At 37.1% G+C, this 13725-nt stretch overlaps 1 protein-coding gene across 5 annotated transcripts in view; it reads right to left on the reverse strand.

The window, feature by feature from the left end:
* Positions 1-13725, reverse strand: part of MID1 (midline 1) — a 250455-nt gene that overhangs the window by 42822 nt on the left and 193908 nt on the right. For all 5 annotated transcript variants that reach the window (XM_084537854.1, XM_084537855.1, XM_084537853.1 and 2 more), the window contains exon 3: positions 12370-12465. In XM_084537854.1, coding sequence (XP_084393980.1) covers positions 12370-12465 — 96 coding nt within the window. The remainder of the gene's footprint in view (positions 1-12369; positions 12466-13725) is intronic.

The following is a 13725-nucleotide window of genomic DNA, read 5'->3' on the forward strand; positions in this document are numbered from 1 at the left end:
TTTTATGTTGATACCAGGGTCTGCTCATGCCAGAGCTGACTTTGGCACTGAATTACTGTAACAGTTCACAGGATTTTTGAGTAGCTTCCACTCAAAGTGCTACTTTTATCACCACTTATATCATGAATGTGTTTTGTACAGCAGATCTAAGTTACCTCCAGGGTAACTGTCATGACAGAGTTCAGGAAGGCTAAGACAACAGTGTTTCATTAATGCTCAGACTGGTTTGAAAAATAAAGTATTAATTAAATCTTCAATTACAAAACTCTAGACTAAGAAAAATGAAATTCTTGTAAAAAATCTTTGTATTTATTACACACTGACTGCAGACATCTCTGTTTTCTTTGAAACCTGAAAAGTATTCTCTTTTATAAACTTCATTTGAAGACTTTTCAAAATTTTATAGCTTGCAGAAGCTTATTAAAACTGGAAAGGATATTCCAAAACTATTTGAGATGTCTGAGCTTTGTATGAATGCCCTCCCCCCCTCAAAAAAAATAATAAATAAATAATAATAAATATATATATATATATATTAATTTGGGGGCTTTTCTCAAGTTGAAATGCTCCTTAATCAAATTTTCAGCCCAGAAGGCCTCTGATTCCGTAATAACTTTATAATTGAGCACGTGCCTAACTTTAAGTGCAATATATTAGTGGTGGCCCTAAAGGGACTACTTGTGAGATTAACATTGAATATTATTTACTTGTGTATTTCTGAGGAGTCATATGTCAGACCAAAGAGCCAGAGGCATGGCGTAGGGCTCCGCTGTACAGGTGCTACAGAAATACCAGAATAAGACTCTGCCTTCTACTTGAGTCCTTTGATGAACAGCAACCTTGACAATAACTTCCAGCTGGGGCTGGCCAAGGAATACGAGTTCTGTCTGGTAAAAATATTTGAGGTTTTATGTTCTCTACTTTTCTACAATAAAAACAAACCCTCTTTCCAAAGAGTTGATTTAAAAAGACTGAGAGCCGCATTAGAAAAGTCTGGAGGCTGCATCGCTCACTTTGATTGTGGGAGGCTCTGAATCATGTAGAGAACAGATTTAAATACAGGCTTCCTCCATCCCAGATGAATGTTGACTTTTAAATATGAGATTTCCATTGTTGGAGAGTTAATGTTGGACTTGGAGATAATTTTCTGTTGAAAATTCCACTGATACCACCATGCTTAGTTTTGACATCAAAAAATTCCTTAGAAATCCATCACCACAACTAGAATGAAAGTAAAGTTTTTTGGTTTGGTAGTATCATTTTTAAAAACTTCTCTTCCATACCACAAAACTTTTTAAAAACTAACTATCAGGCCTTGTTAGGATTTAGAAAAATTATAACTTTTTCACCACCAAACATGCAGGAAAAAATATATTCTAGTCCTGTTGCTTTCATGGGGAATTTATTTCTATTTCTGCAATATTTGAAGACCTGAGACAATTTACTGACAAACAATATACAAAGATCTTTCCAGGTTCTCCAGATGTAAGGATAAGGTCTAGTGGTCTGAGCCTCAAGGAGTAGGTGTTGGAAAGGAAAGGAAAGGAAAGGAAAGGAAAGGAAAGGAAAGGAAAGGAAAGGAAAGGAAAGGAAAGGAAAGGAAAGGAAAGGAAAGGAAAGGAAAGGAAAGGAAAGGAAAGGAAAGGAAAGGAAAGGAAAGGAAAGGAAAGGAAAGGAAAGGAAAGGAAAGGAAAGGAAAAAGAAAACTGGAATTTCCTCAAATCTCTGACAGGGATCTGGAAATCACAAACCCTCCTGACCCAAAGAGGAGAGCAGGCCAGCTGCTCACAGGTCCACAAACTGAGAACTACTTTGGAAAATGTTCTCCTCTATGAAGAGGCTTCCTAGGCTTTCATCTTCAGAGACCTGAGTTAAATTGCAGTTTAGGTCATATGATTGTGGTGGTTTCAAAGTCCCTAGCAGATGTTTGGGAAATCAGAGAACTGCAATGCTGCTAGTGATGCAAGGTTACAGAAAGTTTTGATTGTTAATTCAAAGGCAAGCGTAGTGTCATAGAGATAGACTCATACCAAAGAAAACTAATATATTAGAATCAAATGATATTTTAACATTTCAGCAGACTTCTTCGCAGGAACAAATCTCTCCCTTTGGGATTCCTTATGGGTGAGGCAATTTTGTCTGCAAGTGGAAATGCATGAGTCCTTCTTTGGCAAATAATTTCTAAATGACAAGCTAAATAAGACACCCTAAGTTGGAGGTTGCTTGCTTTTTCTAAGACTATAGTGGCTGGAATAAATTAAAAACAGTAATTTTTGTTCACTTAATCCTACTGCAAAATGAAATAAAGTAGGTTGTAGAAAGAGTATGATCTTTGGAAAGTGAGGAATGCATTTCAGTTTTAGCTTTACTGATTAAAAATAGTCTGCGTGCCTCAAAATGCCACAGACATGGCTATCCAGGTAAAAAAGAGATACCAGCTTTTCTTGGTGGGTATGAGTTAATGGCTACAGAATTTACTGTACAACAACTTACAAGTAAACAAAAACATCAGAAAAACAAATTGCACTGGTTCCACTTAACAACTGAAGCATCATTGCCACATGTTTCATTATAGATTTTGAGTGTGAATTCCTTCCAGAGTTCTTTCTTTTCATATCCCTGTTTGATAATACAGGTTATTCAATTTGATTCTGTAGAACAAAAGTAACTCAGAATAAAGCTTTCTCAGATTTTATCAAGTCTGGGAGTAAAACTGATTTTATCTATTGTGACAAACTGTGCCTTTGGAAATATGTGAAATTAATCAGCTTGCCATCTGAATGGAACACCTACAACTTCTTAGTCTAAATTGGTTCAAGAGAGTGGAATGTCCATCTCCCATTTCAAGTGAGCCAGAGGCTTTGTTTTTGTTTGCATTCCACATTTATCTCTAACCAGGAGACCTGTGTTTACAGGCAGTCTCAGAGCAGGTTAAACTAAGGTCAGCACAAAAGTACACCAACTTACTCTGGCTTCCTAAGAATTTTGTGAATGAAGAATTGATTAGGCCAGGATACAATATTTTGGGTCACACTGATAAGACTATCTTTCCCAATCTTGACTAAAAGTAAACCTTTTTAGAAGTTTGAAATACTCATGTTACTTATTAAAATATTATTTTAAAGGCTTTTGTCCCACTATGCTTTGAAGCAGATGATTGAGAAACTAACCAGCAAGGAACCTGCAGTCCTCTAGTGACATTTACAATCCAATCAGAGGAACAAACCAAAATGAACAACAACAAAAACAAAATCACAGAAGCTTCATGGAAAGCAAACTAATAAGATTGACATTTAAAACATTAAAAAGTTTTCAACTTTGGAAAGTTCTACTAGAGAGCTACTCCAGATATGATACTGACAGCTGTAGAGCCCATAGACTAGGCTTGCTTCAACAAATCATGCCCTGTTTTTATGAAGCACAAATGCAGCATCATGTTGAATAGCTGGCTTTTTTCCAAGGATAGGAAAGCATGCTGGAGAAAAGACATTTGTTGCCAGGTGAACCACTTTCATAACCCATCTGCTGAAGCTGGTATGGCTACCTGGCAAAACGGCGAGGCTGGGCTCACCTGGGTGACCTGGATATTGCACTATCACATGGGAAACAAGTAGGTAAACACAGCAGGGAAGACAAGAGAGGTGGTGAGGCTTTTGGCAGCAACGAGGTATAAGATTGGATTAAGCTATTTGTGAAGCTAGCTCTTAGGAGGGATGAGTTTTTTCATTGTTTTGACGTTATTATTCCTGCTGACACTAAGCTTTTGTTTCATGTTGAGCAAGTATGCCACTTAGTCTGTTTCATTGAGCGTAGACAAATAAAAACAATTGAATAATCACTAAAGTTCAACTGACTGCTGAAACCAATGCTCTTGTATCCAACAGTTCAGTACTTAAAATGCTCATCCAGGATCTGTGGTCTTTAGCCCAGCATTTAGCATACTTTCTAGAAGAACAATGCCTTTGGTCTCCTTGCTGCTCTTATGTAGCTGTTCAGCTATTTATAAGATAAAGGAGAAACTTGGAAATCTTATGTTCCTATGAAGGTAAATGTCTCAAAACAGAGTTCCAAAAACTAAGGACATTTTAACAAGCTAAACTCAGATGGTAGGCACAAAGCTGCATTACTTGAGTGATTAACAGTGAACAGAAACACATTTTCTACTCCAAGGACAAAGTTTTGCAAGAATATACATATAACAAGTATGTGAGCACACATCTGTGTATGAATGTGAGCTGGAGGGAGAGACGGAAGGAATGGGAACTAGCATTTTTACCAGACAGTGACAAGCATTCCTGTTAGTCTATACATAGTCCATGTGACCCGTATTATAATTGCAATTCCAATTTCTAGAAATTACAAAACAGTTGTAGATGAAATGCTATTTTCCAGTATGTGCCTAATCTGTACATTAAATGTATGCTTAAGTGCTGCAGCTGTAGACATATATATGACCAATTATGCATTTAATTAGTCATTTGTGAAAGCAATTAAATGATTACTCAGGCAAATAATATTTGACTACTAGGCTAGGGCTTACTGGGCATAAACTGAGAACATCCTTGAATTAATATTTATTTTGAAGTATCCATATAACCATATATGCAGTATATTTTATTAGTTTTTTATTTCTTATGTTTGTTTCTCATGCTTCTCTTTTCTCTACTAGCATGTAAAATGGAGAGTCTCACTGAAGTGAGAAACTTATCTGAGTTTTACTTTGAATGAAATCAAGTTTTAAAAGAGTGGAGCTAAATGTAGAACTAAAGTAATTATAAATCAAAAGAAGATCATGACACTTATTTCATCTAAACCACATTAATAGATAAAATACCTTATCCCCTCTCCCATTAGAAGCTGTCATAGGAAACAAATGCTGTAAACTCTTCCTTAAGGTTTTATGCACATCATAAAGTTTGTTAATTAGTCTCTTATTGAGAATAGCAGATTTCAATTTCCTTCAAGTTGGTTTCCTGCCTATTTAAAATAAAAAAGTCAGTTACTTCTAGGACTTAAATATAGCAAGTGACTATAATTACTGAACAAGTATCTCTGCAAAAACTGAAGGCATTAGGACAGAAGAAACAGGAATTTTCAGTTGAGATGCTTTTCATCTTACCTACCCCATATAATTCATGCTGATGGAAAACACTTGTTTAATCCATTGCCCATTTCCTGCTGTCTATAAAACCTCACCAAAGTGTATTCTTTACTCCAAACTACTAATGTTCAGCTGTGTATGACTACAAAGACCATTTGCTGCAGTTCAGACACCAGAATTAACATACAGGCTTTCCACCTAAATTTTCCTAATAGGGACTTCTCAGTTAATGCAGGCTTTGAATGAAATGACCACAAATTTCAAGAAGGAGCGAGTACCATGAAAATGAAAACAGAGTACTCACTGTTTTTTATTGTCACAGACAAAGCCTTTTTACTCTTTGTGTGTCCTCAGGGAATCATTCTGACAGCCGACTTTTGATTTTGCTGTCTCTCAAATAACAGAAATGCTACATGTATCTTAAAAAAGCATGGAGACCACAGTGTGTCATAAAATTTAAAGAAACTCTTTTGTAAATGAAATCTGATCAGAGATTCAATTTTTTATTATTTATAGTTTTCCCATTTGGTTTATTTATTTTTAATAAGGCACAGAAAAAAAAAAAGTTAAAAAAAGAAAAAAAAAACACACAACAGCAGGCTTTTCCAGATGCTGCCATCTTCTCTTCATCACTTTTACACAACTGTTGTCACACTGATTTAAAATGTGTCTGATACTTGCGAGTGTTCAGTATCTGTCATGTTGGAATAAAGGGTGTTTTTGTATACTACTTTCTTCAGGTGATTACAGAACATAGGTATAAAAAACACCCTTTGACATACACACACACAAACCCCACAGTTTTTGCTTGGAAACTTTATACTGAGATTTAGCCTGCAGCAGATCTTCAGAAGTGAGCCAGAAACTGAGCATTTCCATTACTAACAGAAAGCAAAGGAGGCAGCAGTTTGAGGGTTACACAATTATAGGAAAATGCCTTTCCTTCTTTGTGTAACCAAAAATGATTTTGCAGCAGTGTCCAGAATTTGCTTCCTATGACGTTTGGCAAATTGAAAATAAAACCAAACAAAACAAAAAGACTGAGATACAGATGTTATAAAACTGTCAACAAGCAAAACCTATTTCCTTTCCCCTCCCCCCTAGATAATTGCTCCAATTTTTCCTCCAGCTGACTTCAGATTATGTTTCTGCATAACAGATGAGAGTAGCTTCATGGTATTGACTAAATAATAGATGTTTGATCATATACTTCCTAGAAAAGATGAGAAAGAAGTCCAGAAGAAAACTGAAAGAGCTTAGAAAAAAGTAACTGACAAAAGAGCCTCATACTCAAATTTGTGCCTAATGACAATTAATGGCATGATCTAAAACCCATCTGCAGCAAACTCACACATTCACAGCAGCAAAGTACCTTGGAAACTATGGCAAGGAAGCCAATTTGCTGTGACATAGTACTGTCACCCAGAGAAACCCGTGGCTCAAAATCTGAAGGCAGAAGCAGTGCACTTACAGTGTTCAACCCTTCCCTGATTCAGCTGGGAAGTGGCTAAATTTGAATCCATGCACAGATCGAAAGGCCACAGGGCAGCACAGCAGCATGCAGCCCTGTTGCATTTCAGGTGGTGGGGCAGAGAGGGAAGGTTGGAGACAGCCACCCTGGGGCAGCACAGCAGTGACACCTCTCAGGCACATGGCAGAAGGAAGGGAGACCAGGCGGTGGTTGGTACAGCCATGGGAATGCTATCACCCAGGCATTAGCCTGCATCATTATACCTCAGGCCTGTCAATCCCAGTTTTATTACACTGTTTACAGAAGATTTGCCCACGTGTCCTACAGGAATTTTCAGATACTTGCACCATTTTTTTTACCAGCAAGATTCCACAGACATGTTTCACCCAGCAGGACTTCAGCTAAAGCCTCAGCTGCTGTAGAGGGCTTGTACCTAGGCTGTTGATATATGACAAAGTGTAAACATTTACATTTAACTCTTTTTTTCTCCAAATATCTTCCCCTTATTTCCAGAACTAAATAGATGCCTTCTTGACACACACAGATGTTTTTATGGACACTTACAAGACACACTCTGATTTAGCAACATGCTAGAGTTTTCTCTCAATGTGTGAATTTCCACAGAGTTTAAAGATAATCTACCAGGACTGATTTTAGTGCTTCACTTACAAGTTTTCTACAGATATTACAAGATTTATGAAGGCTGTGAACTAGGAATATAAATATTTAAATTTAAGGTTAGTGACCATGTCTATTCCATTTTCTCTGCTTTCAAAGAAAAGTATTTTATTATATCAATCTATCATTTGATAGATCCCAGCACAAGAAGGATGTTGATCTGTTAGAATGGGTCCAGAGGAGGTCCACAAAGATCATCAGGGGACTGTAGCACCTCTTCTACGAAGAAAGGCTGAGAGAGTGTTCAGCCTGGAGAAGAGAAGGCTCTGGGGTGACCTCACTGCAACTTTTCAGTATTTGAAGGGGACTTATAAAAAAGATGGATAGCGACTCTTTGCTCAATCAGATAATGACAGGACAATGGGGAATGGTTTTAAACTAAAAGAGGGGAGATTTAGATTAGAGATTAGGAGGAAATTCTTCACTCAGAAAGTGGTGAGGCACTGGCACAGGTTGCCCAGAGAAGCTGTGGATGCCCCATCCCTGGAGGCGTTCAAGACCAGGTTGGATGGGTCTTTGGGCAACCTGATCTAGTGGGTGGCATCCTTGCCCATGGCAGAGGGGTTGAAACTAGATGATCTTTCAGGTCCCTTCCAACCCAAACCATTCTATGATTCTATTTCTATGATTCCATGAAGCTGTCCCTGCTGCCCCTCACAAAACAAAAACAAAACAAAACAAAACAAAACAAAACAAACAAACAAAAAAAGCAGCAGAGTTGGGACCATGGGATTGTGCTCCTGCTAATATCCTTCAGAAAGCTTGAGAAAGTCTCCTGGCCAAGGGCATGAAGTTGTAGACCTGCTATCTTATCCAAGGAAGGAAAACAAAACTTTACTTATGAACAGCTTTGGGATTTTATGGAAAATTAAGGAAGGACAGATGGAATTACAGAGGAAGGGAGAGTGTAAAACAAAACACAACAGTGATGAGACTGATGAGTAAAATCAGTGTGCCTAGGTGCTCCTAATTAAATGAAAGATTTGGGATAGAAAGGCGTTTTGTCTGAAGTGTGCACTTTTCAGGGTGTGGTTTCCACTGAGAAAAGGGAATTTTTTTAAAGTAAGTGTTACCATACACTAAGTATTAGCCCAGACTACTTTCTTATTAGTCATGAAGCCAGTCATTCAGGCATTATAAAATGTTTAGTAATATCTCGGCTTTACTCAAAGCAGTAAAGAATACAAATCTGGCTTGATTTATTCTCTTAACTTTTCCTGCTGATATGCCCCAAACCACTCACAGGAACCTAAGACTGGAAATGGACTTCTCCAGTCTCTCAAGATCAGATCCCACATCAGGATAAATCTTGTCATAAATTGATGAACTCCATCTAAAAATAGGTAAGATTTATGTCCCCATTGCAGTGATGAAAGGCAGCTCCAGAGCTCTCCTCCCTTGCTGCTGGAAATCATCCAGTTTCCAGATAATGAACATCCTTGACTAGTTCCCGCCTGCTAATATGGGAGAAAAGTGGAAAAAAAGCACCACTCTTTCCAAAGGGAATATTCTTCAGTTTTAAAACAGAGTGATAGGATTTAGCTTTTGCTATGGATGAAATTACAATTGCCTGATGTGAAGGATGCGTGGTAAATAATTAATCTGCCATAAAATCATTTGCTAGGAAGCCATTAACAGCACACTTTGTTGATGAGAAACAGTGGCTCTACAACAACATTTGGTTTGGCTAGTGAGGACTCGTTTATTCAACAGACACATGGCCTGTTTGTTGTTCATTTTAGGAAACATCAGCTTCTGCTCCATATCAAAAGCCAGAAAAAGATATTATTTTTTCATTTTTCATGTGATAGTGTTTTTTTTTTTTAATGACAAATGGTTAAAAAGTTAGTGTTTGTTTCTATTTTCTACAAATAAATGTCAAATAGAATAACTTTGGTTTTGTTGATATATCCCTTCATAAAAACTCTGCAACTTTAACACAAGGAACAAAAACATCCTGCTCTTCCTTGTTTATCAAAATTCACATTATTTGGCCTGAAAAAAAAAAAGTGTCCTACTTTTTCCTCATCAGATTTTAACCTCCTGAAAACCTAAATCAACGCTTTTTTTTTTTTTTTTTTAATTATTCTAAATTAGGTAACGATAACCTGGGTGTGTAACATCAGATTTTACAGTGCACTACCTATATTTTTACATCTTTACAAATTGTATACAATATATTTTACATTATAATCTGACTATAGTGTATCAAAAAATGAAAAAGAAAAGAGTGAAACCTTTCCTATAAAATTAACTCCCTGTTCAATTTCCACTTCTCTGTAAGTTCATATAGCAACATTAATAAAATCATTGGAAACTTCAGCTTTTCTGAAAGTGTTGTAATTTTAATTTTGTAACATTAAAATTATAATAATATACTATGCTTCATTCTATATCCTGGTTTGGGTGAATTTCAGTCAAGAAGCACAAAGAAATAGAGCATACTGAATTTTTAAACCTATACTAGCCTCAGCATCTCTACTGTTTAAGATATTCATATCATATCTAAGTTTTCAAAATTCTGGAAAAGAGAGATAGCTTTAGAGTTTACTTCCACATCCCCACTTGCCTGATTTCCACCGCTGCCTAGGTCCAGGGTTTTGACTGAAGCTCATTTCTTAATATTTAGCTAATTTAAATGCTAATTAGACTAATTTGATGAATAAGACGTGGTAGGAATTTATTAACAACTTTGCTGCTATTGCTTTATGTCTACAGAGAAATTTTCTAAAACAGGACCTAAGGGACAGTAGCGCATCTGTTACCAGTTGAACAAGTTGGATTTTTTGTAGTACTAAACATTAGAGCTGGTAATATACTGCAGGGGAGAAGGAGGAACGATTTAGATTTTTCCAGATCTAGCACATCTTGGATATAGGCCACTAGTGCAGTAGAGGCTTTATGCTGTCCTGCACTCATCTGCTTCATGTTTTTTGCTCTGAGTTTTATATATAGTGGAAGAAAATGTACCTTGTCTCTGTCTCTCATTATCTGCTAAAGTCATCCCATCTGATGCTACAGTTGTTCTGTCTGATGTTATTGCTGTGCATATAAAGAAGTCAAATCCTTTACTGCAAGTCTAATCTTGTGATAGACTTTGTGTTTTTATTGAATCCCATTGAGTCAGTGAGGCTTCACAGAGGAGAGAGGTCAACTGTCAGACAGAAAAATGGATGAGGCGATCTCTTTGGAAGAACAGTCTTGTTGTTGCTTCTTTGTTTGTTTTATTTTGTTTTGTTGTTGTCTTTATTGTTGCAGCATGTACTGTTGCCACAGTCAATAAATTACTTAAGCAGGTGTCATATTTTCAAGATGTGACTATTCACAGGCAACAATTGCTCTTGGGCTTAGATGACCAAATTTTCCTCTGAAAAAGACCTACAGAGAACTTCCACAGAACTTTCTAAGGAAGAAAAAAAGGCTTTGCTAAAAATATGGCAGATGGTAGAAAAGAGAGTCTTTCTCCAGACTTGCGTGGCTCTGTTAAGGCTCTGTATGTCAGAGCTAACTTTCTGCTAAATTATACATACCCATGTATCAGAAACTCTGTGGTGAGGCTACTTTCCTCTCCCAGATTCCCAAGGCTATTCCCCAGATAACACTGACAAAGACACCTGGCTTCTTTTTACATGTCTGGACAGCCATACTCAAAGCAGAATACCTTTTCTACACAACACAATTATTATTTAATACTGCCAGTCTGCTAGGCACACAGTACACCCCCTCCTCTAAATAAATGAGGTTGCTGCAGGAATCACAATGCAGTCAGGACAAATGTTCCCCTGTAGAAGCAAGTCAACAGGCAGTATTATAATGCAAACAAAAGTCAAGCAATTTCACTGGGAAAATAAGTTTTCTCTGCTAATCTGGCTAGTAATTAGCTGTTCGACTTAAAATACCTTTTTCTTTGTGATTGAGGTCTAAGACTTGTTCCACGCTAAAGCACCCGTATTTATGTTGTGCCAGCTTCTCTGATTCCTACACCATTAACTTTCCTACTTTGTCTTAAACCAAATTTAGCACTTAAGAAATCTGATAGCACTTCAAATGATCAACTCAGTGTATCTCAGTAAATGCAGTATATCGGCCAACAAGCATGCACACCTCACAATGTTGAGCCTTTCTCACTCTTCCAGTATTCCTCATTCACAATTTGCCTGGAGGAGAGGAGAAAATATTTTGTATCTCTTGTGTCACCTGGGACTCTCAGCTGAGACTGACCATAAGGAAAGCATTGGTGATAAAATTTTAATGCTTTAAATTTTTTAATATTTGTATCATTTTACAGTCACAAAGCATAAACTCATACTGTCTTTTGTAAGTTTTTTTATGACAAGGAAGCTGTTTGTTCATAGCTGTTTTGACTTCGCTGAGCAGAATATACTCTCTAACAGTGAGAAAATGATCTTAAGAGTGCAGAAAAATGTAAAAAGAAAAGTTCTGCTAAAAATAGCATATTTTGGACTTTGTTCTCCCCTGTGTAAGCTCCCATGGTTGAATTAGTCTGTGATTATTTTAATTTGCATATAGAGCAGCAGCCCCCAAAGATCCATCTAGAATATCCCCCAAATTTGGAGGAAATCTGGATTCAGGTCCTTCCCTTCTGTGATACCCTCAGGCAACTCAAAAGATTGCAGGCATCCTATTCTTCTTAAGAAAAGTACAGTTCATACATGACTTTTGAAGCTACATCTGTATCTAGATACGTATTTCTGATGAACAAAAATAAAATCCATGGCAGATAGAAAGCTAAATATCTTTGTGGATCTGGACCTTACTATTTCTTTGTCCTAGTTTTCAACCAGTAAATATTACTATTACTGTATGGCAAAGGAGCCAAGAAGGTAAGCATTCTACAGATGGTGAATGGCATGCTCAAGTGTAACAGTGGAGGGGGTCATCTAAACATTCAATCATAATTAAAAGGGGATAGGAATAAATGTAAAGGAGGCTAGGCGTACTGAGAATACCATTTCTCAGTGAAAAAGTTCCAAATCAGTTTACCATGACCTTAATTTAGTCTTGTACTTGTTACGTTTTTGTATAAGCTTTCATTTCTGAAAGCTCAAAGTGAATGTAATTCAGTTTGCAGGTATTTCAAATGGAGGTCAGCACTCACTTCTACGTGTTGACAGGTCTGAATGAGTTTCGCCAAAAGAGTTTCCAGTTCAGTATTCCTCTTAATAAGGTTGGTGAGGTTACTCTCCAAATTTTGCTGTCAAAAAGAAAGAAAAGAACACATTAGTATTCTGAAGAATTTAAAATTTAAGTGAACAGTTGAAAAATGGGTGTACTTTCAGGATCTGAATTATGTAATTACACAGGTATCAACACATGACATTCATTTTGATGTGCACGGTTAGATATTTTGTCCATGAATCAAGCATGGCAAGACAAGAAAGCTGAAATGTTTGTGGTAAGAGTTCACCACAAAATACTTTCTAAGGACCTACTAGAAACTAGATTAAGAAATTAGTTTTAATCAGGGGAAAAAATAACAGAGTAAGTAGAAGTCAGGGAGGTTAAAAATGCTTTATCAGAAAAAAAAAAATGACTCCTTATTCCATGCTCTTAGTCTGACATTTAAATTTAACAACCTGCTGCTAACTGACGTCTCCCAGCATGTGCCTGTTTGGGATCACACTCATAAGGACTCAGTAGTAGGACATTGATCACACCACCGGGGCATTGATGTAATTGATTTATTTCCCTACTTGAGTACAGTCAGATTTTTTAATAAATAATTCTAAAGAAAACCATCATTTCTAAGTAAAATAATAAAATATCTACTCACTTATTGTCCTTGAGAAACAATGTGTGGTTTGTGCCTGTGTTTATCAACCGATTATGGCCACAACAAATATACCCAACTGTGGGAGCTCGCAGTGCTTTCTGCCTCCCAGATCTGAAGCCACATCCTGGCCGCTGTGCAATTTCATGTGAGACAGAGATTCAGAAACAAATGATTCAGCCTCCTCCCTCCCCACCCTACCCACAGGAAGGAAATCCAAGTGCATGAGGAAGATGCGGTCTGTGGTGGCTGTGACCTGCTCCCTTATCTGGCTGCTCTGGGACTGGGACCATGCAATGCACTGTGGGATTTGCAACTACCAAGGAGCTCCTTGCTTTTTAGCGTAGATCCTGTGATAGCTGCTGAAGTCCACCTTCTGGAAGCATAACATGCAAAGTTTCCACAAACACAGAATAATTTCTAAGTATAACTTGAGTAAATAGAAAAGAATAAAAAAATACAGTCCATTAAAAAGAGTCCTGACTGTAAACACTCACACATTTCAGTAACTTTATATATATTTCATATATAAATATATATTTCATATTGAAAATCCTGAGGACAGCTCATAGGAAGCTTTTCCTCATAGTCATTCACCTGTTTAAGCGTGTGAGACTAGTCCCTTGCTTAGTATTCCTGACAGGCTGACAATCTCTGCCTTTTAATTGTATGTTATCCTCCATC

The sequence above is a fragment of the Aythya ferina genome, assembly GCF_964211825.1.
Source record: "Aythya ferina genome assembly, chromosome: 1".
NCBI classification, from domain to species: Eukaryota; Metazoa; Chordata; class Aves; order Anseriformes; family Anatidae; genus Aythya; species Aythya ferina.